General features: G+C 36.9%; 1 protein-coding gene and 1 long non-coding RNA gene across 11 annotated transcripts in view; one reads left to right on the top strand and one right to left on the bottom strand.

Annotated features, from left to right (window-relative positions):
• IL1RAP (interleukin 1 receptor accessory protein) overlaps nt 1–25,194 on the top strand; it is a 243,594-nt gene that overhangs the window by 84,460 nt on the left and 133,940 nt on the right. For all 10 annotated transcript variants that reach the window (XR_009735599.1, XR_009735600.1, XM_061412981.1 and 7 more), the window contains 2 exons: nt 9,215–9,500; nt 15,462–15,648. Coding sequence is in view for 8 of the 10 variants with exons in the window: in XM_061412981.1 (XP_061268965.1) it covers nt 9,215–9,500; nt 15,462–15,648 (473 nt within the window). In the remaining 2 variants the exon portion in view is untranslated. The remainder of the gene's footprint in view (nt 1–9,214; nt 9,501–15,461; nt 15,649–25,194) is intronic.
• On the bottom strand, nt 572–24,556 carry LOC133245108 (uncharacterized). The gene is made up of 2 exons (XR_009735604.1): nt 23,801–24,556; nt 572–9,642 (listed from the first exon to the last, which is right to left on the bottom strand). It is a non-coding gene; the product is annotated as an uncharacterized LOC133245108 (long non-coding RNA).

Below are 25,194 nucleotides of genomic sequence, written 5' to 3'. Positions count from 1 at the left end.
TTCTTGGACATTAACTCATGATGATGAAGGGTCTCTTTGTTGGTGCTCCAGACACCAGTTGGGGGATGACTTGATGGAGACCAAGAGTGAGCCTGGAGACCTTCAGCAGCTCTTCTAGACCTGAGAACTGTAAACATTTCTAGAGCACCAGGGTTTTTTCTCAAGTCCTCTGTCACAAGGAGAGCTCTGTAGAAAGTGACACTCATGTTCACAGACTGGGAGAAAAACAGCCACATGGCAGGTATTGAATAAAAACCAAACTGTTCAGAGACCCTAGAGTGCCGGTGCTAGACAAAGAAAGATCGTAACTCTGTGATCCTTCAGATGGTTTGATTTTGTAACTGTGAGTATCGCCTGCTTTGGTGTATGTTTTAGATCTAAACATCACTGGTTTTGTTGTTTTCAACCAATTGTGAGATTTCATTGTCCTTTTTCACCTCTTATCTTTATTTTCTTGTTTGCCTGGTAATGACTTTCTCTACTTTTTTGTTGTTGTTTTAATTGTAAGGACTACCACTTCTAATTGATATAAAATAGCAGCCTTTAGGTCAGTGTAATGATAAGTGCTCAGTGTGTCAAGGAAGCGTTATATACTATCTGGAATAATACTTTTTCTAGCAGCAAACTCTAAACTGCAAAACTGAAGCTGTAACTTGTAGATCTTTACCCTCCCCCAACACACTTTCTGAATTTGGCGTTCTTTTCTTATCTGGCAAATCTTATCCTCTTGGAGCTAGTTCTTTTTTTTTTTTTTTCAATCAAGAAAACTCCCTTCTTTAGTGGGAGTAAGGTATGTCTATCTGGTCCAGGAAAGCCATCTGCCAGTTATTAGCTGAGTATTATTGAACAGTACAAGCATCCTGAGATGTCTGATGGGTGCTCAGAGCCTCTCCAGCTTTCCTCCCCCATCAGGAACTTGTCTCTCTCCTTGTGATGGCTTTGTTGACAACTATTAAATTTCAGCAACATTTTCTAGACCTTTGAGTAGCTCTGCTCTGAATAAAAATTATCTAAGTTTTAATCATCTTTTTTTTTTTTCACTTAAATCATGCTCTAGGAAATGTAGTTTATAGATTTTATTTTCTGAAAACTGGTGGTTTATAATAAGACACTGCTAAAAAAATATCTGGATGGTTTAAATATTTTTTTCCACAGAGGAACAAAAGAGAATATATTTTTAAATGTAAATGTTAATCGGAGTCATAGACTGACAGGGTGGATACAACCTCAGAAATAGTTCAACAACCTACTTATTATAAGAGATGAAATAGGACATTGTTATCAATTAGGATAATGATCAGCTGTGAATAAGAAGATTCAAAATAAATTAATACTTCCATAGAAATCACCTAGGGATCTTGTTAAACTGTAGATTCTGATATAGTGAGTATATGTGGGGCCTGGAAGTCTGTAATTCTGACAGATTCTCAAGGGGTGCTAATGAGATAGTGGTCATGGACCACACTTCTAGCAGAAAGGATATTTCTTATGTAAAATCTAGAGGTAGAATATTCAGGTTTGATTAAGCTGCTCCATACTTCATTCACGGCCCCATCTCCTCTCACTTTCACCTTCCTCCATCTTCAGGGTGTGGCCTTTATTCTTATGGTCAATAAGGTAGTTTCAGCTGTCACTTTTCAAGTTTCCAGCAGCAAGATGGAAGAAGTAGGGTAGTAGCAAAGCCCAGGAAACATCCAGTATGTCAATGTTTCTCAAGGCAACTTTCTGAAATCTCCCACATGATGATTTCACACATATTCCATTGGCCAGAACTTAGTCCCCTGACTCTGTCCAGGTGAGACTGAAGCTGGAAAATGTAGCCTTTATTCTGAATGGCTGTATACCCAAGTGGAAATTCCCAAATGCTAAAAAAAGAAGGGTGCAGGAACATGGTAAATGAGACACGTTTAACAGTTTCTACCACAGACCTGGAGAGAAGAATCATTTTCCACAGGTCACGCAGAGAATGGCAGTCTACATATGAATTGCAAGGGGTACATGCATAGAGCTTTATAGTTTCTATAGTACTTTTTATCCCCGCCTCACTCTGTTTTTCTTAAGTACTCTGTACTATTATAATCTTCATGTTTTGGATGTGGAAACTGAGGTTTATTATAGTTGAATGACTTACCCTGCCTATCTTTTTAAAAATTTCCTACTTACGACTCTCTTCTCTCCCCCATTCCCTCATTCTTGATCCCTCTTATGAGATTCAGTGTTTTTCTTTGTTTCATTGGCTTATTACCTTCCGATGTACTCTATGCTTTTCTTACTTAGCATTTTTATTGTCAGTCTCCTTATGTAAGAAGGTATACTCTGTGAGACCTTTATTTAATTCACCAATGAATTCTAAACACCTGCTTCAGTACTTGGCTTAGGTGGTGCTAGTGGTAAAGAAGCTGCCTGCCAACGCAGGAGACATAAGAGACTCAGGTTCCATCTCTGGCTCGGGAAGATTCCCTGAAGGAGGGCATAGCAGTCTACTCCAGCATTCTTGCCTGGAGAATCCCATGGACAGAGGAGCCTGATGGGATACAGTACATACGGTCGCAAAGAGTCAGGCATGACTGAAGCGACACACACACGCAGGATGGGTTGCTCAGTAGTTATTTTTACTTGAATTAATACAGTCAGTGGGTATTAAAGTCTGCTTCTGAATCATGTTTGTTAACCCCAGTGTTAATGCTCTGTGCATGTCTTCTCCCTCAGGGCTCCTGCTAAGGGTTTTGTGTCTGACACTTCTCTATCTTACCTCAGAGACTTGCCCACACTTAGTCTGTTGATTTACTTCTTGTCTTCATGTCACTCATTTAGTGTTGCTTCCCAGCCTAACCAGCTTGCTCACACTTTAGATTCTCTCTGGGTCACAGTTGCTGCTGCTGCTGCTGCTAAGTTGTTTCAGTCGTGTTCGACTCTGTGCGACCCCATAGACGGCGGCCCACCAGGCTCCCCCGTCCCTGGGATTCTCCAGGCAAGAACACTGGAGTGGGTCTGGGTCACAGTACCAGGGTAATTTTCATGAGGAGCCAAGTATACTACTAGAAAAACAAAACTATTCAAAATTACCAACATGGTTGTAAAACCAGCCTTGCATTAGACTGAGTCTCTGCCCTCAGACATAGGACTACTAGAAGGGGCTGATAGGAGTTTTTAAGGTGACTTCATCTATGCCGCATTCCAAGATAGGATGTTAAAAGGGCCTGGTTCTCATCTAAACTCAATCTCAGGATTGTTATTTCTACCTGCACCATGTATATACTATACTATACTATACTTTACTATACAATACTACACTATACCATACTACACTATATGATACTATACTACACTACACTACTATACCATACTAATATAATGACTACTGTCCTGCTTAGAAGCCTGTTTTAACAGTTGGTTCATTCATTCTACCAAGTATTTTCTTTTAATTAATTTTGTGTCTATGTCTTTCTCTTTCCAACATTATTAACCTCTTGCTGGACAAAGACCCACTAAGGTTTATCATGCAGATCCAGCTAATATATACTGAGCTCTTTACATGTCTCTAGACCTCAGCTTTCCATACAGCACTATACAATAGGCATATGACACATGAATCTGAGGGGGAAGCATTTTGTCCAAGGTTGTAAGTAAGTGGCACAGGGCAAATAATTACATATAGACATTAATTCCACCTTAGTTCTTCCAATATTTAAAACTCCTCCCCCTCCTTTTTTTCCTCCTATACTTGAGCTTCTTGATTTCTTAAATTTACATTCTCTTTACTGTAGCACCCAACACAGCAGGCTTCCAGTAAATAGTTAATAAATACAAATATATGAGTAGCTTTCCTGTGGGAAATATCTTGCTTTGTATGTGTGAACATAGCTTTGGAACAAGCCTCCCAGAGCTATGTTCAGGCAGCTTTTATTTGTGCTACCACTCAGGCAAAAGTAAGTCAATTAATCTTTCTGTCTTCATTTCCTGGCATGTAATGTGGGAATGGGCATGAAAGCCCAAGAGGGTGTTGTGAGATTAATTAGTTAAAATGTATACCCTGCTATATAAATGCTAATTGCTGTCAGGAGCGTGGGTTGATTTTCCAGTGGCTTGGCTTTGCACCTTCCCATTAGTCCTCTGTGCCACCAAGCCCCAGCCGTAAGAAATCCTTTGACTGAGGGAAATGATGACTTTATAGTCCTCCCAGCTTAGAGGGGCCAGCTTAGAGAGGACTTCCACTATGGAGTTCTCTGGGTGAGAAGGGACATTTTAAACAAAAAAGTAATTCTCTGTGCCAGTAATTCGTTAAATTCCCTTTGCTGTTATTAGAGGTACATCTATTTGCATAACAGCCATTTCCCCAGTATCTTCTTTGCCTGGTGCCTGCAGTGAATCGTATAATTAATTTGGTATTGCATGACACTCCTATCCATTGTCATAGATTTTATTTTTATTTGTTCATTGAATAATTTAAAAATCTCTGACAAAGTTCCCTCAGGTGGCTGGCTAGGGAAAGTTAAAGAACTCTCAGAACTAATTTCAAATGGGTAAATGCCCCCCCCAAAAAACTCAATACTAATATCATTTTTACTAATGCTTACAAATACTAATATGTGTGTTTTTTGGTCCCTATTGTAAAGGAGTCTGATTCACTCTATAGATATACTCATTTGACCCATGAAATATTCCGTAAGGGAGATACATTGCAGATATAAGATGTCTTTTCCCCTTGACACTGTATTACATTTAATTTGGTTGAAAAGATATTCAGTGAATAAAACAGACATTTTTGTTAACCTGTGTTTAAATTTTACTATGTAAGGGCCTTTAACATATGTTGTTTTAAAAATAAGTCTGTTTGCTCTTGATTTATTATTATATTATGAGAGAAAAATTCTGGCTTCCTTTATTAGTCAATACTACTTGCTATAACAAATTAGTGTCTTACATCTCAGTGCCTTAATTGATAGAGATTTGGCTTAACTCTTTGAAAGTGAGAAACTTTCAAAGCTTTCCTGAGAAGCCCTGCTTTGACTGATGGCAGGAATCCAGGCTCCTTCCATGTTGTCATGCTGCACTTTTCGCAAATTCAAGGACTCCATGGAAGGGAAAGAGAAAGCACCAAAGATTATGCTGAGAATTTCAAGTTGTATAGTATTTCCGGTCCCTCACTGGCCAGAACCAAGTCACATGGTCCCAACCCAATTGCCAAGGATGTGCAGGTTTCATACGGGCCAAGAAGAGAAAACAGAACTAATGAACATTTACCCAGTCTCTGCCACAGTCTGCCCCGGTGAACAGCAAAATTTCATTTCAAACTTTGTTCTAAATTTGTCTGCCTGAGTACATGCTTCTGGTTTTGATTCTCTTTTTCCATTTCATTTTCACAATTAGCATTCTCTTATCTTTACCAAAAAAAAAAAAAATCCACCTGTCAATTATCATCTGTCTTGCTGTTATTAATTATTGTTCAGGGTCATAAAGACTTCTTAGGGCTGGGATTTCTGTGGCAGTCCAGTGGTTAAGACTTTGCTTTCCAATGCACTGTTGGGTCCCTGGTTGTAGGGGCTAAGATCCCACATGCCTCACAGCCAAAAAATTCAAAACATAGAACAATATTGTAACGAGTTCAATAAAGACTTTTAAAATGGTCCACATTAAAACAAAACAAAGCAAAAGTCCCTAGCCAAAATAACAATTTAAAAAAGGATATGGGATCAATTTAAATTACGTGGGATCTTAGTTCATCATGTGGGATCTTAGTTCTCTGACCAGGGATTGAATTTGCAACCCCTGCAATGAAAATAGGGAGTCTTAACCACTGGAACACCAGAGAAATCCCTAATTAGTATCTTTTGGTAAATATTTTTATACTTTTCAATTGCCCTTCAGCATAATTGTTCACTGTGGTAATCTAATCAGATAATCCATGAGTTACAGTTTTTTTCCTTTGTTGGTGATCTCCATTTTCCTTCTATCTATACCGATTTACCATCAAACCCTAATGTATAGCTGCTTTCCTAGGATGTTCTGCATTGTTATCCTGGGAATCCCTTCCCCTCTCCCTTTAGTTGGATCCTTCTAATCCTTGATCTCATTTTTGCCTCTGTTGTTTTTCCTCTCTTTTTTTTTCTGGACACAAATTCCCCAGAAGCTTCTTGAAAAATAGTATAGGAAGAAAAATTACTGAGTCTTTATGTGTCTGAAAATGTTAGTTGGGTTTAAGATTCAAGATTGATAAAACATTTCCATAAGATGCATTGAGTCATTATCTTCTAGTTTCTAGTCTTGTTTTTAAAAGTTGCAAAGCCATTCTGATTCCTAGTCTTCCTAGTATGTGACTATTTTTTTTCCTCTTTCTTACTTGCCAGTAGTTTATATAATCTTTTCTTTTTTCGGTTTTAAAAAATATTTTTGTGGTGCAAGTCTGTTTCCATCCACAGTACTGGAGCAATTGACAGCTCTTTTTAATTTAGAAGGTTATGTATTTTAGTTCTGAGATTTGTTTTTGCTTTGAATTATTTAATTGAGAGTTTTCTCCTTTTTTTTTTTTTCTTTTGGGGATTCTATTAAGGAGATCTTAAGACTCCTGGACTAGTCTTCTAACTTTCTTGTCTATTTTTTATTTTTCTTTGTATTCTACTCTTTAGAAAATTCTCAATTTCAACTTCCAAACAAACCATTTATTAAAATGTACCTCTCTTTAATCACTTTTTAATTTTAATGAGATTTTTGTTTTTCTCTGAATATTCCTTTGTTGTATCATCCTGTTCTCGCTTGATGAATGTAGAAGTTTCCTTATCTCTCTGAGGATGTTAATGATAGTTTTGTTTTCAAAGATTTCTTGAATAATTTTGGTTTTATCAAATTTTTTTTACAATGTTTCTTTGGGTGTTACTGTTAATAGTAGAGATTTTCTTCAGATGTCTCCTAGGGCTGTTCGTATTTAAGAAGAAGTGATTAGGAAGCTGATTACAAATTCTAAGTGTGTATGTGGGGTTTGTTAATCTTGAGCTTTTTATGTTAAATGATATGGCTGTATAAGTCGTTTAAAAAAATTCTCTCTTAGTAAGATTGTTAGATCTTTCCTCTGAAAGTAGTCAGGTTTCTAGAGAAGATTCATTCATTCTCCTGCCTGGAGTGTAAAGTCTGTTTACACTCTCCTGGCTGTTCCAATCCTTGAAGCTCAGTGAGAAAGGTTACTGAGTGCCAGGAGGGTGAGCTTGGAACAAAAAATGTCACTTTTAGACATACTCTTCATCTACTTCTCCTTATTTTACTATTGTATATATGTGCTTATTTTTAAGGTATGTGGTTGCATTTGCCAGGATAATATAGATGATTCATATTGGTAATAAGCAATCCTAATTCTCTATGACTTAAAATAGTAAAGCTTTTCCATACGCCATCTATATCAAGGGAAATAAGCTAAAGGAGTCTCAATGTCTATGTTTTCATATTTGCTAAGGCAGAAGAAAAGGAAGCATGGTGAAACATACTCTGGCTCTTAAAACACTCACTACATGTGACACTTGGTACATCATTTTGGCCAAAGTGAGTCACATGGCATCCTCTTATTTCAGAAGGACATAAAAGTACAATCTTACAATATGCCTAGGAAGAGAGCCCAGAAATATTGGGTGTTAAGGTAATAGTGATTACTTATCTTGATAGTGACACTTTCTCCTGATGTTTTTTGCATTCTACTTTGCAGATTGGTTTGTTCTCCAGCTTTCCTCTCCTCATTTAGGACTTTTCATTTAAATGGGCCAAACTGGTCACCATTTTGTCTGTTATGGTATTCTTATTGTCTTTTCTCTTATTATTGCTATTACTTGGGATAATGTCTCAAAAAATTAGTTTTAGTGAAGTTTCATTAAGGGATGAAATTAGATGCATGTATTCAACCTGACTTACTTATCTGAAAAAAAAAAAAAAACAAAAAAAACAGTGGTTAAAATGTCCTGTAAACTAAATGACCTAATTCTACAACTTTGCAGTGTGGGTGAAAATATATTTAAAGAACGTTATGATATATGTTTAATTAAAATATTTTAATATCAATTTGTCTTAATGTGAACAAAATGTTGGTCTTTCCAGTTCTTTTTTTGTATATTGGATTTTAAAAGGTGTTTCTAAATGAAGCATTACAGTTGTAAACAGTACTAATTTGTTGAGTCTTAGAAACATCAGTTTGTTAAATTTCCCAGAGATCTATTATTTATTTAGAGATTTATTACTTACTTACAAAACATTTTGCAAGTCATAAATCTTCAAATTCTTTGCTGTTATCAACATTAGTCACTGTTAGTTGTTTTATTAGCTATCTGTTACCCCCAAGATGTTGCCTAACAAATGATCACAAACCTCTTTTAATTTATTACTCATGTATTATTGCTCATGAGTCTGTAAGTTGTCTGGGCAGTTCTAGTAAGATAAGTTCAACTCAGTTGATGCAAGCTGGCCCTGCTCTTACATCTTTGATCAGCTGTGAAAAGGTCTGACAGTTCTGCTTCTGTAGGGTCTAGCTACCAGCAGGGTGCCTAAGCTCTACCCTATGTATCTCTCTCTTACTAGAAAGCTTTCCTGTGTATTGTAGTCGGTCAGATATGTGCAACAAGTGTAAAGTATATTGAATTTTTAAGATTGATTATAAAAAAGAATATAAGTATAAAATATTAATATTTGTGATGTTTTAGATGTATCAAGTTTAATAAAATATAAAAATTAATTGTGCCTGCTTCTTTTTATTTCTTTAATGTGGCAATCGAGACATCTAAAATGATGTGGCAGGCGTTTTACTTAAATATGTGGCAGGCATTTTACTGCTATTAGACAGTGACGATTTAGCCCCCAAATTCGGAGACCAGGGGAGAACTAGGGGGCTTCTCTTTTCAGTTAAGATCTTATCCTTAGAATTGCCTTTGTCCCCAGAGGAGTGAAAGAATACATGATTTCTTGTCCAGGTGAGATTCTCCCTCATACCTTGTTGGATTCAACAGGATCAAACTATCAGATCACACTGTTATCCAAGAGATAGTCAAAAGATGATGAAAGAATGAGAGGAAGTCATTTCTTTACAGCACAGCTGTCTATTATAAGCATTTGTTAGAAAGAGGCTAATTAATATGACAAGAGAAGAGAGTCCTGAAAAAGGTTGGGGGTATCTTAAGGAGAAGGTATGTTCTTTGGAGGTGAGATGATTCAGCTGCCTTTTCTTTCTTTTTGATTATTCCAGAACGCTGCGATGACTGGGGACTAGATACCATGAGGCAGATCCAAGTGTATGAAGATGAACCAGCTCGTATCAAGTGCCCACTCTTTGAACACTTCTTGAAATATAACTACAGCACAGCCCATTCAGCAGGCCTTACTCTCATCTGGTATTGGACCAGGCAGGACCGGGACCTGGAGGAGCCAATTAACTTCCGCCTCCCTGAGAACCGCATTAGTAAGGAGAAAGACGTGCTCTGGTTCCGGCCCACGCTTCTCAATGACACGGGAAACTATACCTGCATGTTAAGGTAGGCTGACGCTTGTGGTGTCTTTCCCTTTTTGCTTCTGTTCCTGAACCCTTATCCAAATGATGTGAAGCTGGGGAGGAGAAGAAGGAAGCATTTATCCAGAAAGAGTTACTCTTCACCTCATTGGCTTAGCTGAGATTAGCTGAAAGAGATGTACAGAGAGAAAGGTTGAGCTTCTGAGAACATTCTCCATTGGTGGTTCCTTTTCAAACCAGACATACATCAGAGTTGTCTAGAGATGGAGGTTTATTCATATGTTCCTTTTCCTTGACACTGCAATCTACCTCCACTTTTGAGTCACTTGGAGCTGTATCTGTTTCCTTAGACAGTGATCAGGGCTGGCAGTAGAACCTGTTCATGTCTGTTATTCTTGGCAGTTTTTTAAGTGCCTAGAACAGAATAAGGGCTTCTTTGGTGGCTCAGCTGGGAAAGAATCCACCTGCAATGAGGGAGACCTGGGTTTGATCCCTGGGTTGGGAAGATCCCCTAGAGAAGGGAACAGCTACCCACTCCAGTATTCTGACCTGACGAATTCCATGGACTATATAGTCCATGGGGTCACAAAGAATCAGACACAACTGAGCAAAAGCCTCAGCATGCCATATAGATGAAAGAATATTTGAGAAGCATCAAATGCACTTAAAACAATGCTTTTCAAACTTTTCACTAAAATTTCCATATAAAGCAAATGAACACCAGATCTCTGGGAATCTAAGAATATAATCCAAAGCATTCTACCATTACTGCAAATTTTATTACAAACCCACGTTTTTTTCTTCTGAAGGTTCATGTAGATTCAGCATTTTACTTCATAGTATACCAATTTTTCTTTTACAACAGATTAATATTGTTTTTGCTCTGAAAAAAAAATCTTGAAAAAACTGAGGTTCCTCTGAAGACTTACCATTTTAAGGCTTAGTTCTTTGACTCCTTGAGGTCCCCTTTTAGCTTTCAGGCTTTACTTTGTTTTTTAAACTCCCATCTAGGTTATGGGAGTATTTTAAAACATTGTGTCCTACCATTTAATAAATATATTTGTTTTTCTAGGCTTCCATTACAAAATACTGCAGATTGGTGGCTTAAACAATGGAAATATGATTTCTTATTGTTCTAGAAGCTAGAATTCCCAGATCAACGTGCCAGCATGGTTGTTTCATTCATCGCTGTTTGGCTTGTACAGGAACATCTTATCCTCAGGTCTTAGCATCTTTTACCCCCATGTCTTCTGTGTCCCAGTCCTCTCTTCTTGTAAGAGCATCAGTTTTATTGGATTAGGGTCCACCCATATCAACTTGCTTTGACTTAATTTCAAGACCTATCTCCAAATACAGTCTCATTCTGAAGTACTCAACTTCAACATATGAATTTGGAGTGGAGGACACAACCTAGCCGATAATAGTAGAGCTGGATGACATAACAATAACAGAAGAATAGGTAATCCCACATCTTTTGAATGTTGTCTCTCATGGACATTAACTGTTCTCTGGTGGAGAACTATAATTATATTTTGATAAATTTAGCTAATGCTGTGATTTAGTGAAAAAGCACTTCTTTATCACAAAAAAAGCCCACATATTAATCAATGTGACCTTGAAAGTCTCTTGTTACCTCTTAAGTCCATTGAGGCTTTCACCCCTTCTATTTCATTTTATTAGATTGAACTCTAGACTGGGTTTACACTTCCAAGGAGCTCATGTGTCCAGTGTTTATGTTCTAACACAGCTTTGGTATCTATACCCACAAAATGAGAAAGTTGGCCTAAATGTTCTTTGAGCCCCTTATTATCTTTGACAATTAATAATCTAGTAACATTCCATACATGGACCTCAGCAAATACCTGGGAACAGGTTGTCAGTAGCTTTCTGGTTGACCTTTGTCTCTGCTATGCATTCTAGTGTTTCAGTACCTCTGTTTCTTTTTCCTTACCAACCTACTACTTCTCTAGAGCTCTCTCTCAAACATTTTCAGCCTTCTTTTCATTATAGGAGCAGGGCTTATGATCCTCAAGGTCTGAGTATATCTTTACTGTTATCAGTTTCCAGACTGCCATCTCTTCAATTCACCTTCTGCCTATCTTCTACATCTTTAGAGAAAATTTGAATTGAACTTCTCTGGTGGAGGCATCAGAAGCCTCCTATAATGCTGTGGCACTTCTTAAACTGAGAATGACCTTAAGCTGAACCATGTGAAATCATAGGATTGATGTCATTAACACCATAAAGCTCAGGTTCATCCTCTAGGATTTTACTGTTTGTATTCTTGCTTCAATACCTCTATTAAGATAACATTCATATTTGACTTATGAAGCTGGAAAAGTTAGTCTAACCATTGTTCATCTCTTTATTTTTATAGTCAGAAAATGTACCTTATTAAGCTGAAGTTTACCTTCTGTAATGTCCACCTATGGAACACTTTATCTTCTTGGAAGACCTTTTGTTATTTACAGGCAAAGATCATGCTTGCCACTCATTCTTTCCACCTTATTACCATTGTCATAAATCAGATCATATCAGATCAGTCACTCAGTCGTGTCCAACTCTTTGCGACCCCGTGAATCGCAGCACGCCAGGCCTCCCTGTCCATCACCAACTCCTGTAGTTCACTCAGACTCACATCCATCGAGTCAGTGATGCCATCTCATCCTCTGTCGTCCCCTTCTCCTCCTGCCCCCAATCCCTCCCAGCATCAGAGTCTTTTCCAATAAGTCAACTATTTGCATGAAGTGGCCAAAGTACTGGAGTTTGAGCATCATTCCTTCAGCAGTTCACATACTGCTGAATGAGCTTTAGCATCATTCCTTCCATAGAAATCCCAGGGCTGATCTCCTTCAGAATGGACTGGTTGGATCTCCTTGCAGTCCAAGGGACTCTCAGGAGTCTTCTCCAACACCACAGTTCAAAAGCATCAATTCTTTGGTGCTCAGCCTCCTTCACAGTCCAAGTCTCACATCCATACATGACCACAGGAAAAACCATAGCCTTGACTAGCCTGACCTTTGTTGGCAAAGTAATGTCTCTGCTCCTGAATATGCTATCTAGGTTGGTCATAACTTTCCTTCCAAGGAGTAAGCATCTTTTAATTTCATGGCTGCAGTCACCATCTGTAGTGACTTTGGAGCCCAGAAAAATAAAGTCTGACACTGTTTCCACTGTTTCCCCATCTATTTCCCATGAAGCGGTGGGACCGGATGCCATGATCTTCGTTTTCTGAATGTTGAGCTTTAAGCCAACTTTTACACTCTCCACCTTCACTTTCATCAAGAGGCTTTTTAGTTCCTCTTCACTTTCTGCCATAAGGGTGGTGTCATCTGCATATCTGAAGTTATTGATATTTCTCCCAGCAATCTTGATTCCAGCTTGTGTTTCTTCCAGTCCAGCGTTTCTCATGATGTACTCTGCATATAAGTTAAATAAACAGGGTGACAATATACAGCCTTGACGAACTCCTTTTCCTATTTGGAACCAGTCTGTTATTCCATGTCCAGTTCTAACTGTTGCTTCCTGACCTGCATACCAATTTCTCAAGAGGCAGATCAGGTGGTCTGGTATTCCCATCTCTTGAAGAATTTTCCACAGTTTATTGTGATCCATACAGTCAAAGGCTTTGGCATAGTCAATAAAGCAAAAATAGATGTTTTTCTGGAACTCTCTTGCTTTTTTGATGATCCAGCGGATGTTGGCAATTTGATCTCTGGTTCCTCTGCCTTTTCTAAAACCAGCTTGAACATCAGGAAGTTCACGGTTCACATACTGCTGAAGCCTGGCTTGGAGAATTTTGAACATTACTTTACTAGCGTGTGAGATGAGTGCAATTGTGTGGTAGTTTGAGCATTCTTTGGCATTGCCTTTCTTTGGGATTGGAATGAAAACTGACCTTTTCCAGTCCTGTGGCCACTGCTGAGTTTTCCAAATTTGCTGGCATATTGAGTGCAGCACTTTCACAGCATCATCATTCAGGATTTGGAACAGCTCAACTGGAATTCCATCACCTCCACTAGCTTTGTTCGTAGTGATGCTTTCTAAGGCCCACTTGACTTCACATTCCAGGATTTCTGGCTCTAGGTCATTGATCACACCATCATGATTATCTGGGTCGTGAAGATCTTTTTTGTACAGGTCTTCTGTGTATTCTTGCCATCTCTTCTTAAGTCATCTTTAAATGCTCTTTCCTCCCATCTTGGGGAGGGTAATAAATTCTCCCACACCTTCTTTGGATTTAGTCTTAGTTCATGAGTTACTGAGTATATAAGATGTTTTAAATATTGAGAGAAATCACAAAAGAAGGTGAACAATTAATGACCTATTTACATATAACCCTAAAAAAAACCACTTATTGTTATTATCTATGTTCTTTTCATTGTTTTCCTATATGTAACACAATTTTACATCTATCCCATGTAGCTAACAAATATTTATTTAGTGCCAACTAAAAAATTAGGTATTGTGCTAGATGCAAGAAATAAAAGAAAACACATATGGCTATGCCATGTGATAAATTCAACCAAGGAATTGTCCGACATGCTGAGAGTCTGAAAGTCTTAATTTAAATATAGGGTGACATAAACCTCCAAGTGAAAGATAGGGTGATGAGAGATGAAGAACCCTCCAGGCAGATGAAATGACTTATATAAACATTAAAGACATAAATACAGTTCCCCGGCCATCTTAACACATTTTATGCATTTGTTAGTTTTTCCCTTCTTGCTTGATTTGTGTGTGTGTGTGTTCAACAACTTTGGATGGTTGTACCATGGTTTTTTTACAGGCTTCCTTTTCATATGTGTTTCTAATGATTCCAATATCTTCCTTGCTGATACAGCAAAAGATGGACATTTTTGATCATGTGCTCTCTCTATTCTCACTTTTCCTACTTCTGTCATGTGAAAACATCTTCAGAAATAGGGTGACTACGGCAAAGGTTAAGGCTTTTAAAAATACTTTTGGAAACACTTCTTTTCCAGAACTTGTTTATACCATTATCAACCATGAGTTAATATGCTGTTCTTACCTTTGTCTTTCCAGGACTAGTGTTATTAAGAGTGTTTTAAGGGTAAAATTAAACATTTTATATCCCAGGTGACTCAGTGGTAAAGAATCCACCTGCTAATGCAGGAAACACAGGAGATGCAGGTTTGATCCTTGGGTCAGGAAAAATCCCCTGGAGGAGGGGGAGCAACCCACTCCTGTATTCTTGCCTAGAAAAATCCTGCGGACCAAGAAGCCTGGTGAGCTGTGATCCATGGGGTCACAGAGTTGGACACAAGTGAGCATGAAAGACTGAAGGCAGGAGGCAGGAGAAGAAGGGGACGACAGAGGACAAGATGGTTGGATGGCATCGCCGACTCAATGGACATGAGTTTGAACAAGCTCTGGGAGATGGTGAAAGACAGGCAAGCCTGGAGTACTGCAGCCCATGGGGGTCACAAAGAGTCAGACACAACTAAGCAACTGAACAACAGATATATATGTGTATATATATGTATGTATATATAAATCATATGAAAGTCAAAGGCGCTCAGTCATGTCCGACTCTTTGTGACCCCTTGGACTACACAGTTCATGGAATTCTCTAGCCTAGAACACTGGAGTGGGTAGCCTTTCCCTTCTCCAGGGGATCTCCCCAATTCAGGGATGGAACCCAGGTCTCCAGTGTTACAGGTGGATTCCTTCCCAGCTGAGCCACAAAGGGAAGCCCATAAATACATATACACACACACATATGTGTATTTAGGAGTATATCTAAAAATGTAAGTAGTTTATCAATAGTAGTTAATTGTATCTGTCTTTATTTTGTTATGTCAATTGTTCTAGGAAATACTTCCATAACACATTTAATTGTTACATGAACTTGATATACAAAGTCTCAGTACAAAGTCTCAGTACAAACACTTTGCTCATTTCAGTGTGTTTGCAGCATGAAAACAAATGAAACTGCCCATTCACTGAACATTTTTCTTTTCAGGAATACCACCTATTGCAGCAAAGTTGCATTTCCTCTGGAAGTGGTTCAAAAAGATAACTGCTTCAATTCTCCCATGAAACTTCCAGTGCATAAACTGTATTTAGAATATGGTGTTCAGAAGATCTCTTGTCCAAACATAGATGGATTTTTTCCTTCTAATATCAAACCAAACATCACTTGGTATATGGTAAGCAAACTAGAGATCATTTACCCTCTCTAAAACAATAATGACTATTTGTTAAATTGAATTAATATAGAAACTGAGATTTTTCTCATCATAATTTCTTCTTTAATAACTTTACACAAATCTTTTACTGCTTCCTCACTTTGTACCATTTTAAAGGAAGTGGTGGAGACTTTACCTCAACTCATCATGTCTTAAATTATAATCTCTGGGCTACCAGAACTATCTTATTTCTATTAACTTCTTATGAAATACAATTTGAGAAATATTGCCAACTTCTACTCACTGCTGAGTGAAGTCAGACGCTTCACCAGAAATTCCTCTGGTGAATTTCTACTCTTTAGTTAATCAGTACTGTATTTAATACTTGTATGTGTTTTCATGGTTAACCTCCTTTGTGGGCACATTTGATCTGTGATCTATTTGACATCTGAAACCTTAGGAAATTATTTAATCAAAAATGAAAGTATTGAGTGATGGATTTGTGGCAGCAGCATAGTTTTCTTATCTCTTCAAATGTCTGCCTGAGCCAAATCCCCAAACTCCTGAACAACATTTAAAACAAAACTCAATGACAAGTTATCCATAAGAATCACTTTCAGTAAAGCAAGTGATATAATCACTAATATGACCCATATAGATTCAGTGTCTATAGAGAAGGAAGCAGATGGAAATGGAAATAATATGGTATCTGGTCGGCTCTAGAACATAAGAATCCCAAAAAAGCCAGTGGATGAATTTGAGAATAGCAGTTGACATTGGGAGGGGCTTTGCCCTCTATAGAGGGTAGGTCTGAAAAGCCTATAGCTAGACATTCTGAAGGAATTGAAATAGTTTTTGTGCTTCAGAACTCTGTAAAACAACCACTCACACTGAGGAAAAACTGCTGATCACAATAAAGATAAAAATAAACAGGGTCAGGGCAATGTAGAGCATGGAAAGAGAACTGGCTGAGAATGGAAGAGCAGAACAGAATCAGGGAATCTCAAGAGCATAGTTTTGAAGAAGGATCTCTGTGAAGTTGAAAAGTTCAACTAAATCCTAAAGCTCTGGAAAAACTAGTTTTACATAATAATGAGCAAAAAAAATAATCAAGAAACTGCTCTGGCAGTTCAGTGGTTAAGACTGCCTTCCAGAGCAAGAGGCAAAGGTTCCATCCCTGGTTGGAGAGCTAAGATCCCACATGGCTCATGTCCAAAAAATCAAAACATAAAACAGAAACAATATTGTAACAAATTCAATAAAGACTTTAAACGTTGTCCACATAAAAAAAGTCTTTACAAAAAGAAGAATCAAGGTAAAATCCCATTCAAAGCTATAAGAAAAAAGAAAAATAAGAAGCAGAATAACATTTCTATAGAAAATGAATGCATGCAAGAAGGACATATTTGTAACTTGTTTTAAAAATTGGCAAAAAGACATTAAGAAGTGATGAAAGATGAGAAAGAATAGCAAATAAGAATAAAAAATTCCAGAAATTATATAACTCAATAAAAGCCTAGAAAAAGATAATTTCAAAAATAATGCTAAACTAAAAGGAACATAACAGAAAATCAACACAATAAATAATACCTGAAGATTAAAAAAAGTGGAAGATAGAAAATTTTTGATCAAAAAATGATTAATAAAAACAGAAAGGTTAGAATGGATATACCACTATCATGTAAACTGTAAGATGAGTGATATTATGAGATATAAAGAAGACTTTTTAGAATAATAAAAGAGTGAACTCATCAAGAAGGCATAAAAATAATTTAAAAATATATATGAGGAAAAGGTGAAAAAAATAAAAGAAGAAACAGGCAATTCTATAATCTTAGTTGAAAATTTAGTGTCTGTTTCTGTTTAAGTCATGAATGAAATGACTTAGGGAGCCAAATTTAAGAGTTTTTCATTGGCCAAGGATGGAATAATTTGAACTTTAGTAAGGCTATTAACAGGTTACATCTTATGAATTAAGTTTAAAATCCATAAATTTATAGTGATATTTCAAAATGTGGCTACATTTGGATGTTAATAGGAAATAACAGCATTATCTTGAAAACTGGTAAATAAACAGGAAAAACAATCAAGATTTTATTCTGCTTTTTCTATAAGAAATGTACACTGAGTAATGAAATAATGCAGGGAAGTATATTTTTATAAAAGTATATAATCACTTTGCAAACCCCAATGAATTACTAAATCTAAGCATTATACATCAATGAGTGCTACTATCATAAGAAGGGAAACAGCCACATTCCTTTTAATGAAAGAATATAGTATTACCTGTATATGTGCCAAATGGGTTAAATTTGAGTCTGATAAAATCTTTGGCTCCTGCTGTCATTTTTCAGGAAATATAGAGAACAGAGGAATGTATTGATTTGCACCATGAGTTTGCAGTCAACAAAATCTAAATAGTGAGAAGCTCTATAGGCCAAATGTTTTATGTTCATCAACAGATAAATTGCCATAAAAAAGAAGCATAGAGTGAGAATGAATAGATTAAAAGAAACAAAATACATTTAAAATGCTTTAGTGATTGAGACTATAGTATCTAAGGATACACACATGAATAATAAAATTGTAAATGAAAACAAGGAGTGATTTCACTATGCAAAAACAGATAGTTGCTACTTTCGGAGGTAGTAAAGAAGGTCCGGTTGACATAGAGTATGTGAGCACTTTCAAAACTGACTGTCAATGTTCTATTCCTGGACCTGAGTTATAAAAGTATTTGCTTTATACTAATTCATTAACTCATACATATGTTTTGAGTGTTTTTCATATATGCTTCATTCTGTAATCAATACAAGAAAAGGAGACAGGAAAGGAAGGGGAGGTGGAGAAGACTGATTTAAGATACATAACGACCAATTGCAATGTATGCTCCTTAAGTGGATCATGATTTATTCAAAAAAAGTTGTAAAACAAGTTAGGAGAAAGTCAGGGAAAGAAATATAAGCACAGACAGTATGTTGATGACATCAATGAATTACTTTTTAAATTACGATAATGGTAATGTAGTTATGTTTGCAGAAGGGATCTTGTCATTTAGAGGTGCACACAGAAATATTATGAATTAAATTGTGTAATGTCTGTGATCTGTTTTGAAATAATATTGGGATGCAGTGAGTAAATATAGATGAAACAAGACATAGCTTAAACTGGTACTTTTGACACTAGATGCAGGTAAAGGGATCATTATATATTGTCTCTATGATTGTACTTTTCCATGGTAAAAAGGATTAAAAGGATTACATTAACAATTTTACACTATTAAGTATATCTTCCAGTTTAAAATAATATATTCATCTATTTATCTGTAGAAAGGTCTCTCATTTCTAATGAGACCCTATTTACTCTTTGTATTTTTTGAATACTTTATTGTCTGAATAAAAGTTTTACTTTTATACATATTCTATTATTTTCTCCTCTTTTTCCTCACCTGGAACATCCATCTGCCTGGAACATCATCTTTTTCTCCTTTAGAACAGATGAAATTCTACACCTTCACAAAATGTCCCCTATTCCTTCCAGTTGAAATGATTTTCCCTCACATACCCTTATATAGCTATTTATTTGTGACTACTTCAGTGTTACTTTTAGCTTCCTTTATTGTTTTATAGTCACTTATTCATGCATATATTCAGCAGCTACTTGTTGACCATCAGCTGTATTCAATGTAATATGTCGGCAGTCTGGGGAGGACATGGTAAAGAATGTGATATATGCCCTCCTCAGCATAGCTTCAAAGGACTTCAGTTTAATTCAACAAAGTTTATAAATAAGACTTCCTGTTCTTATCAAAAAGTAGGATTATGAGTTCTATAAGAGAATTTATTATTGGTTTTAAAAAGAGAGGTTTACATATAGGCATTCTATGAGTTTGACTGTTTCTTGAGGACAAAATTGTGCCATATCCATCTCTGTATCTCCGATAATTCCCAGATCTCTGGCTTTCCTGATTAGAATGTCAGTGCTATTAATCAAGATATGAAATAGTAGAGGAGGAACAGATTTGGGGGACAAGTAATGAATTTAGATCCTGTCGCATGAGTTGGACTTATCTGTGTGACATCTAGATGGCAGTGGCTAATAGTGGCTACATATGTATGGGTCTGAAGCTTATTAAAAAAGAACTCAAAGCTGAAGGTAGAGAACCAACTGGATGCATTTATGTGATAGTTGAAGCCCTTAAGTAGACAAAATAAAGTGATAAAAGGGCTAAGATACAAATCTGGAGGGAATGTTCATGGGGTGAATAAAACCTGAAAGCCTGGAAAGGAGACCAGGAAATAAAATCATGGTTATAAAATCATGACCATGGCAGATACCCAACAATGTGCAGGTGACTAAAGAAGATAACCAGTAACCAGCCATCTTTTCTATTCTCTGATTATGAAAAAAAGCTGCTATTGATGTGTGTCACACTGCCTTTTATTTCTTTACATTTTGGTAATTGGTTGACAGCTTTACTCCTAAGAGTGCTTCCATTTTGGGAATAATCTTGGTAACTGCATTCTCCAATCTCTGTGTAGCAATGCTGCTACTTTTTTTTGTTTATTTTGCTTTCTACTTTCAATAATCACTCCCTGAATCCACCAAGGTTTCTCGGCCTTCCTACAATAGTCCTCTTTGTTGTTGCCAACTGAATTCCTTACTTTGACATCGTAGAAATTGTCTCTTTTAGTAATACAAATAACTCTATAGTAGTTAAAAGACACATTAATCAATTCCAGCAAATTTGCTTCCCTGTTAGCAGAAGGATGAAAGCTAATGAAAGAAAAAAGGAAACTAATGTTTCTTTCATTTTACTCAACATTCAGAAAACTAAGATCATGGCATCTGGTCCCATCATTTCATGGCAAATAGATGGGGAAACAATGGAAACAGTGAGAGACTTTATATTCTTGGGTTTCAAAATCACTGCAGATTGTAACTGCAGCCATGAAATTAAAAGATGCTTGCTCCTTGGAAGAAAAGCTATGACAAATCTACACAGCATATTAAAAAGCAGAGACATTACTTTGCCAACAAAGGTCCATCTAGTCAAAGCTATGTTTTTTCCAGTAGTCATGTATGAATGTGAGAATTGGACCATAAAGAAAGCTGAGCACCCAAGAATTGATGCTTTTGAACTGTGGTGTTGGAGAAGACTCTTGAGAGTCCCTTGGACTGCAAGGAGATCAAGCCAGTCAATCCTAAAGGAAATCAGTCCTGAATATTCATTGGAAGGACTAATGCTGAAGTTGAAACTCCAATACTTTGGCCACCTGATGTGAAGAATTGACTCATTGGAGTATTCCTTAATGCTGGGAAAGATTGAAGGCAGGAGAAGAAGGGGATGACAGAGAATGAGATGGTTGTATGTCATCACTAACTCAATGGACATGAGTTTGAGCATGGTCTGGGAGTTGGTGTTGTTTAGGGAAGCCTGGCATGCTGTAGTACATGGGGTCGCAAAGAGTCAGACACAACTGAGAGACTGAACTCAGCTGAACTGAACTGAATATTTCTTTCATTCCACTAGGGCAATACGTTGTGCTATGTACTTTAAATATCATCATACATAATACTCATCACAATCCATCAAGGTAGATATTATCCTTAGGTAGATCAGGAAATGGATGTTTGGAGATACAAACAATAATCACTAACATTTATTGAGCACAGGAATCCTAAATGCTTTAATAATTTCACTCAGTTATTTCAACTCAAAGTAGACTCTCTTTTTTCCATTTGATAGTCAAGGAAACTGAAGTGTGGAGTGGTTGAGTGATTTGTCCAAGATTCAACACTATGCTATCTGTATCAAGAGACCAGACTTTTCACATTCTCTTATATAATCTACTCAAAGCAATCCAGCTGATAGGATGAGAATCTGGAATTGCAGGCCTGTTCTGTGTGGTTCCAAACCCTGTGCTCTCCAGAAAGGCCACAGAGAAGGTTGGTCCAGGCTTTACTTCTGGGACAAAGGGCACTTTGAAGGGGAGGACTATCTTTTGAACACAGATTGGGTTGTAGACTGGACTGTGAGACATAAGGAAACCTATTAAAAGAAGACCCTGGGAAATCAGAAAGAGCTCAGAAAAATTGAGATTGGAGGGAATAGAAAATCCAACATCTCTGTCTTGGAGTCTTAGGGAAATGGGGCAGGATTTTGCTTTCTTCCTCCACATGCCTTCCCTTCTCTCCTTGTCTTCTACATGGCATAGTTTTTTTCATCCAGGCCCAGAATTCACAGTTCTCTAATTCAACAGTCTTGTGAGTGAAATTGATGTTCAGTAAATGTTGAGTAAGCCCATATTTGTAACTAACCTGGAAAAGCAAACTGCGGTTTGTGTCATTTATTGAATTTCAAATAGCCAGCTTCTGAAAGAACTTCTGAAACACAACATGTGTATAAATTGGAGGCTGCCTATTCATTCACAGAGCCTACCAGATATATAGTGGTCATGACACAGGTAAGTATAGTCTTGTTGTTTTCACTATTATTGTTAAATGTTTTGGACACATGAGCCTTAAAATAAGACAAGTCATTTTGACGTTCATATTAATGGATGGTTACTCTTCCTCATTGTTATAACTGGGTATTTGAATTTTTTTTCCCCAAAGACACTTTATGCAAACAAAGTCAGTGTTCCCTTTCTTCCTGAGGATTGGAGAGACTACTTTATTGAATGCTTTGGGTATTACATTTATAGCAGCTGCTGAAATGCTCTCAATTGATATTTAACAGTATAGATACCATTCTGGATATCAATTTTCAAAAAAGCTTGTTGTCTGTGTCCTTAGTATAATCATTAAAATTGGCATTTTATATACACCTTTAATTTTCAGTATAAAATTCATCACAGTTGGTTGGATATTGTTTAGAAACCTGTCAGGGAATAGGAAAATCTTTGGAAAGTGCCAGCAGTAAAGCACATTTCTGAAACACTGCCAGGTTGGCCTTCTTGTTGGCCTAGCACATATTATCAGGAAGTTAGTACAAGGTCTATGTAATAGATGTTATTTTTAAAGTGCTCATTTCAATTTGATCTGACAACTTATTTTGGTTGGTTCTTTATCTCTCCTTTCCCTACAGTCCCTATATAGTGATATTTAACTTCTGGTATAAAGGAAGTATGGTTTCCCAGGTGGTTCAGCGGTAAAGAATCCACCTGCCAATTCAGGAAATGCAGGAGACATGGGTTTGATCCCTGTATCAGGAAGATCCTCTAGAAGAGGAAATGGCAACCCACTCCAGTATTCTTGCCTGGAAAATCCCATAGACAGAGGAGCCTGGTAGGCTACAGTCTATGCAGTCGCAGAGTCTGACACAACTTAGCATAGTACAGCACTTAGTCTATTATATAAAGAAAGTATGTATCATATTCTCTTTCCAAATTATACCTATTTAATTCCAAGCAGAGGAACCTAGCAGGCTACAGTCCATGGGATCTCAAAGAGTTGGGCACAACTATATGACTGAGCACACACATACACACAATTCCATATATGCATAAATACACACAGCATTTTACATATAGTTTTAGAGCTTCTGAAGACCTAAAGGTTCATCTTTTAAACTTAAACTCAATTCAAATATCTGTGATTCCTTCAGGGTGAATTAGGCTGGATGAATTACCCACTCTATGTTTTGATGGCACTTAACTTATATCTCAACTTTGTTACTGTAATGATTGCATTCCTCTCTTCTGTATGAAGTAGTGTCTTCTCTCTCTTGCTTTCCCTTGATTATCAAGCACATATCACAAAACTGAGTCAATGTATTTTGGATTTAGGAATTGATTAAAAATTGAATGAATTAGTTTGGACTAGAAGATATGATGGAAATAAGGGCCATTTCTGTTTTTACTGGCCACTGAATGCCTAGCTTCTAACTCAAGGCCTGACATCTAGAGGGGATTTTGTCAATTTTTATTGCACGAATATTGCGTGACATAGTTCTGCTCACTGAAAGTGACTGGTGTATAAAACTTTTGTGAGTCTTTTTGAACAAGTGTGGTGTATTTTATAACAACTTAATTTGGGGAGCAAAAATGTCAGTAGATATTTTTGACTCTTCTATCCTCGTATCTCAGCTTAACTCTTTTTATCCTTACTTCTGCTTTCCCCACTCATCCTAACTCACCCATCCCGTATCTTTATAAGTCTGTATACTCACCATCTTATCATCATTTGCATTCCACGTGAGCTTGCAGCTCCATGTATTGTGTCTTTGCTTCTCTGGTTCAGTTTATAATTTTGATCATGCAACACCAATATTGAGCATTTACCAGGTGTCCAGCATTGAGCAGTTGCTGGCTGTGCAGATGAAGTACTAATCTGCCTGCTCCCCCTTTACTCCGTGGAAGTAAATTTTCTGAGAAAGAGATAAGATAAATGAAGAGAGATGATTATGTTGAAGTTAGTTAAGTGCTAACATGGAGAGCAAAATGCTATAAGAGTAATGAAGGGATGTTGTTTGTACTTTTTTCTGTCCTTGGAGGGTACCTCTCCATGTCTCCCCTCTTCCTGCATGACTTAATAATCTACCTGTCCTTTAAGATCCAGTTCAGATCTTCTTTTTCCATGCAGATTTTCTAAATGTTTTCTGTTTGGTCTTCTTCCTCCACTTCCCCGTCCCAGTATGCCTTCATAGTATTTGTTGCAGTCTTCCACTAGACTGCGTATCTCCATCTGTAGGTTAAGAACTGTGTCTTTTCCATCATTGTTCCTTAATAGAGTTCTTTAAAAACTGTAGGCCTTATTGAATGGAAATATTTGTTCTTATTTAGTCATGCCATCTGCCCACCCACACCCCATACCTCACCACATGATTTATTTCCTCTCGAGGATCTCAAAGTCAGTTCTTGTGCTTATCTTTACCTATATACTGTGGTAGGTTGCCAAGGCTACCATTATGTGGTTGAAGAGTTGCTCTCCTATTTAACTTCTCTCTTTCAAATTCAGAATGAGGAACTGATGGCTCAATTCAGTGAATGACTTGTCTTCTAGTCAGATGTCTACTTCACAGTGGAATCCACATGTTGTTAACCTATTTCTTATATTTAGAAATGTATTTTTATTATTTTTTGGGTATCAAGATCTCTGTTCTTTTTTTTTTCTGGATTCCAAGTGAATGATTTTGAAATCACCAAAAATATGAAGGATTTATTTTTAGGAATAATTCATTATGTTCAAAAATTCCCTTTATGTCTTAGGTCCATGAAGGGCCTCGAGAAGCAGATGCTTATAAAAAGCAGAGCTCATCAGATACTACAGGCTAAAGTTAATGGGTGTTTTTAGTTCAACAATGCCCTGAAGCTACCCCCACTACATACACAAAAACCTATAATGTATAATATTTTATTCATTTCCTCTTCTAACATTTTATAGGTTTAATAGCTTTTTATTGTTTTTGTTAATTTAATTTTGAATGATCAGATTTTTCTGAATGGTAGATTAGACTCCAAAGTTTTCCATTCCTGTGTATGGAATGTTCCTCAATTTGAAATATTTTTCCAATCAAATCAGCTCCAAGAAAACCTATCCTTGGCCTACATTTTTATATTACCT

The sequence above is a fragment of the Bos javanicus genome, chromosome 1, assembly GCF_032452875.1.
Source record: "Bos javanicus breed banteng chromosome 1, ARS-OSU_banteng_1.0, whole genome shotgun sequence".
NCBI lineage: Eukaryota > Metazoa > Chordata > Mammalia > Artiodactyla > Bovidae > Bos > Bos javanicus.
This window is presented reverse-complemented; position numbering and strand designations above follow the sequence as displayed.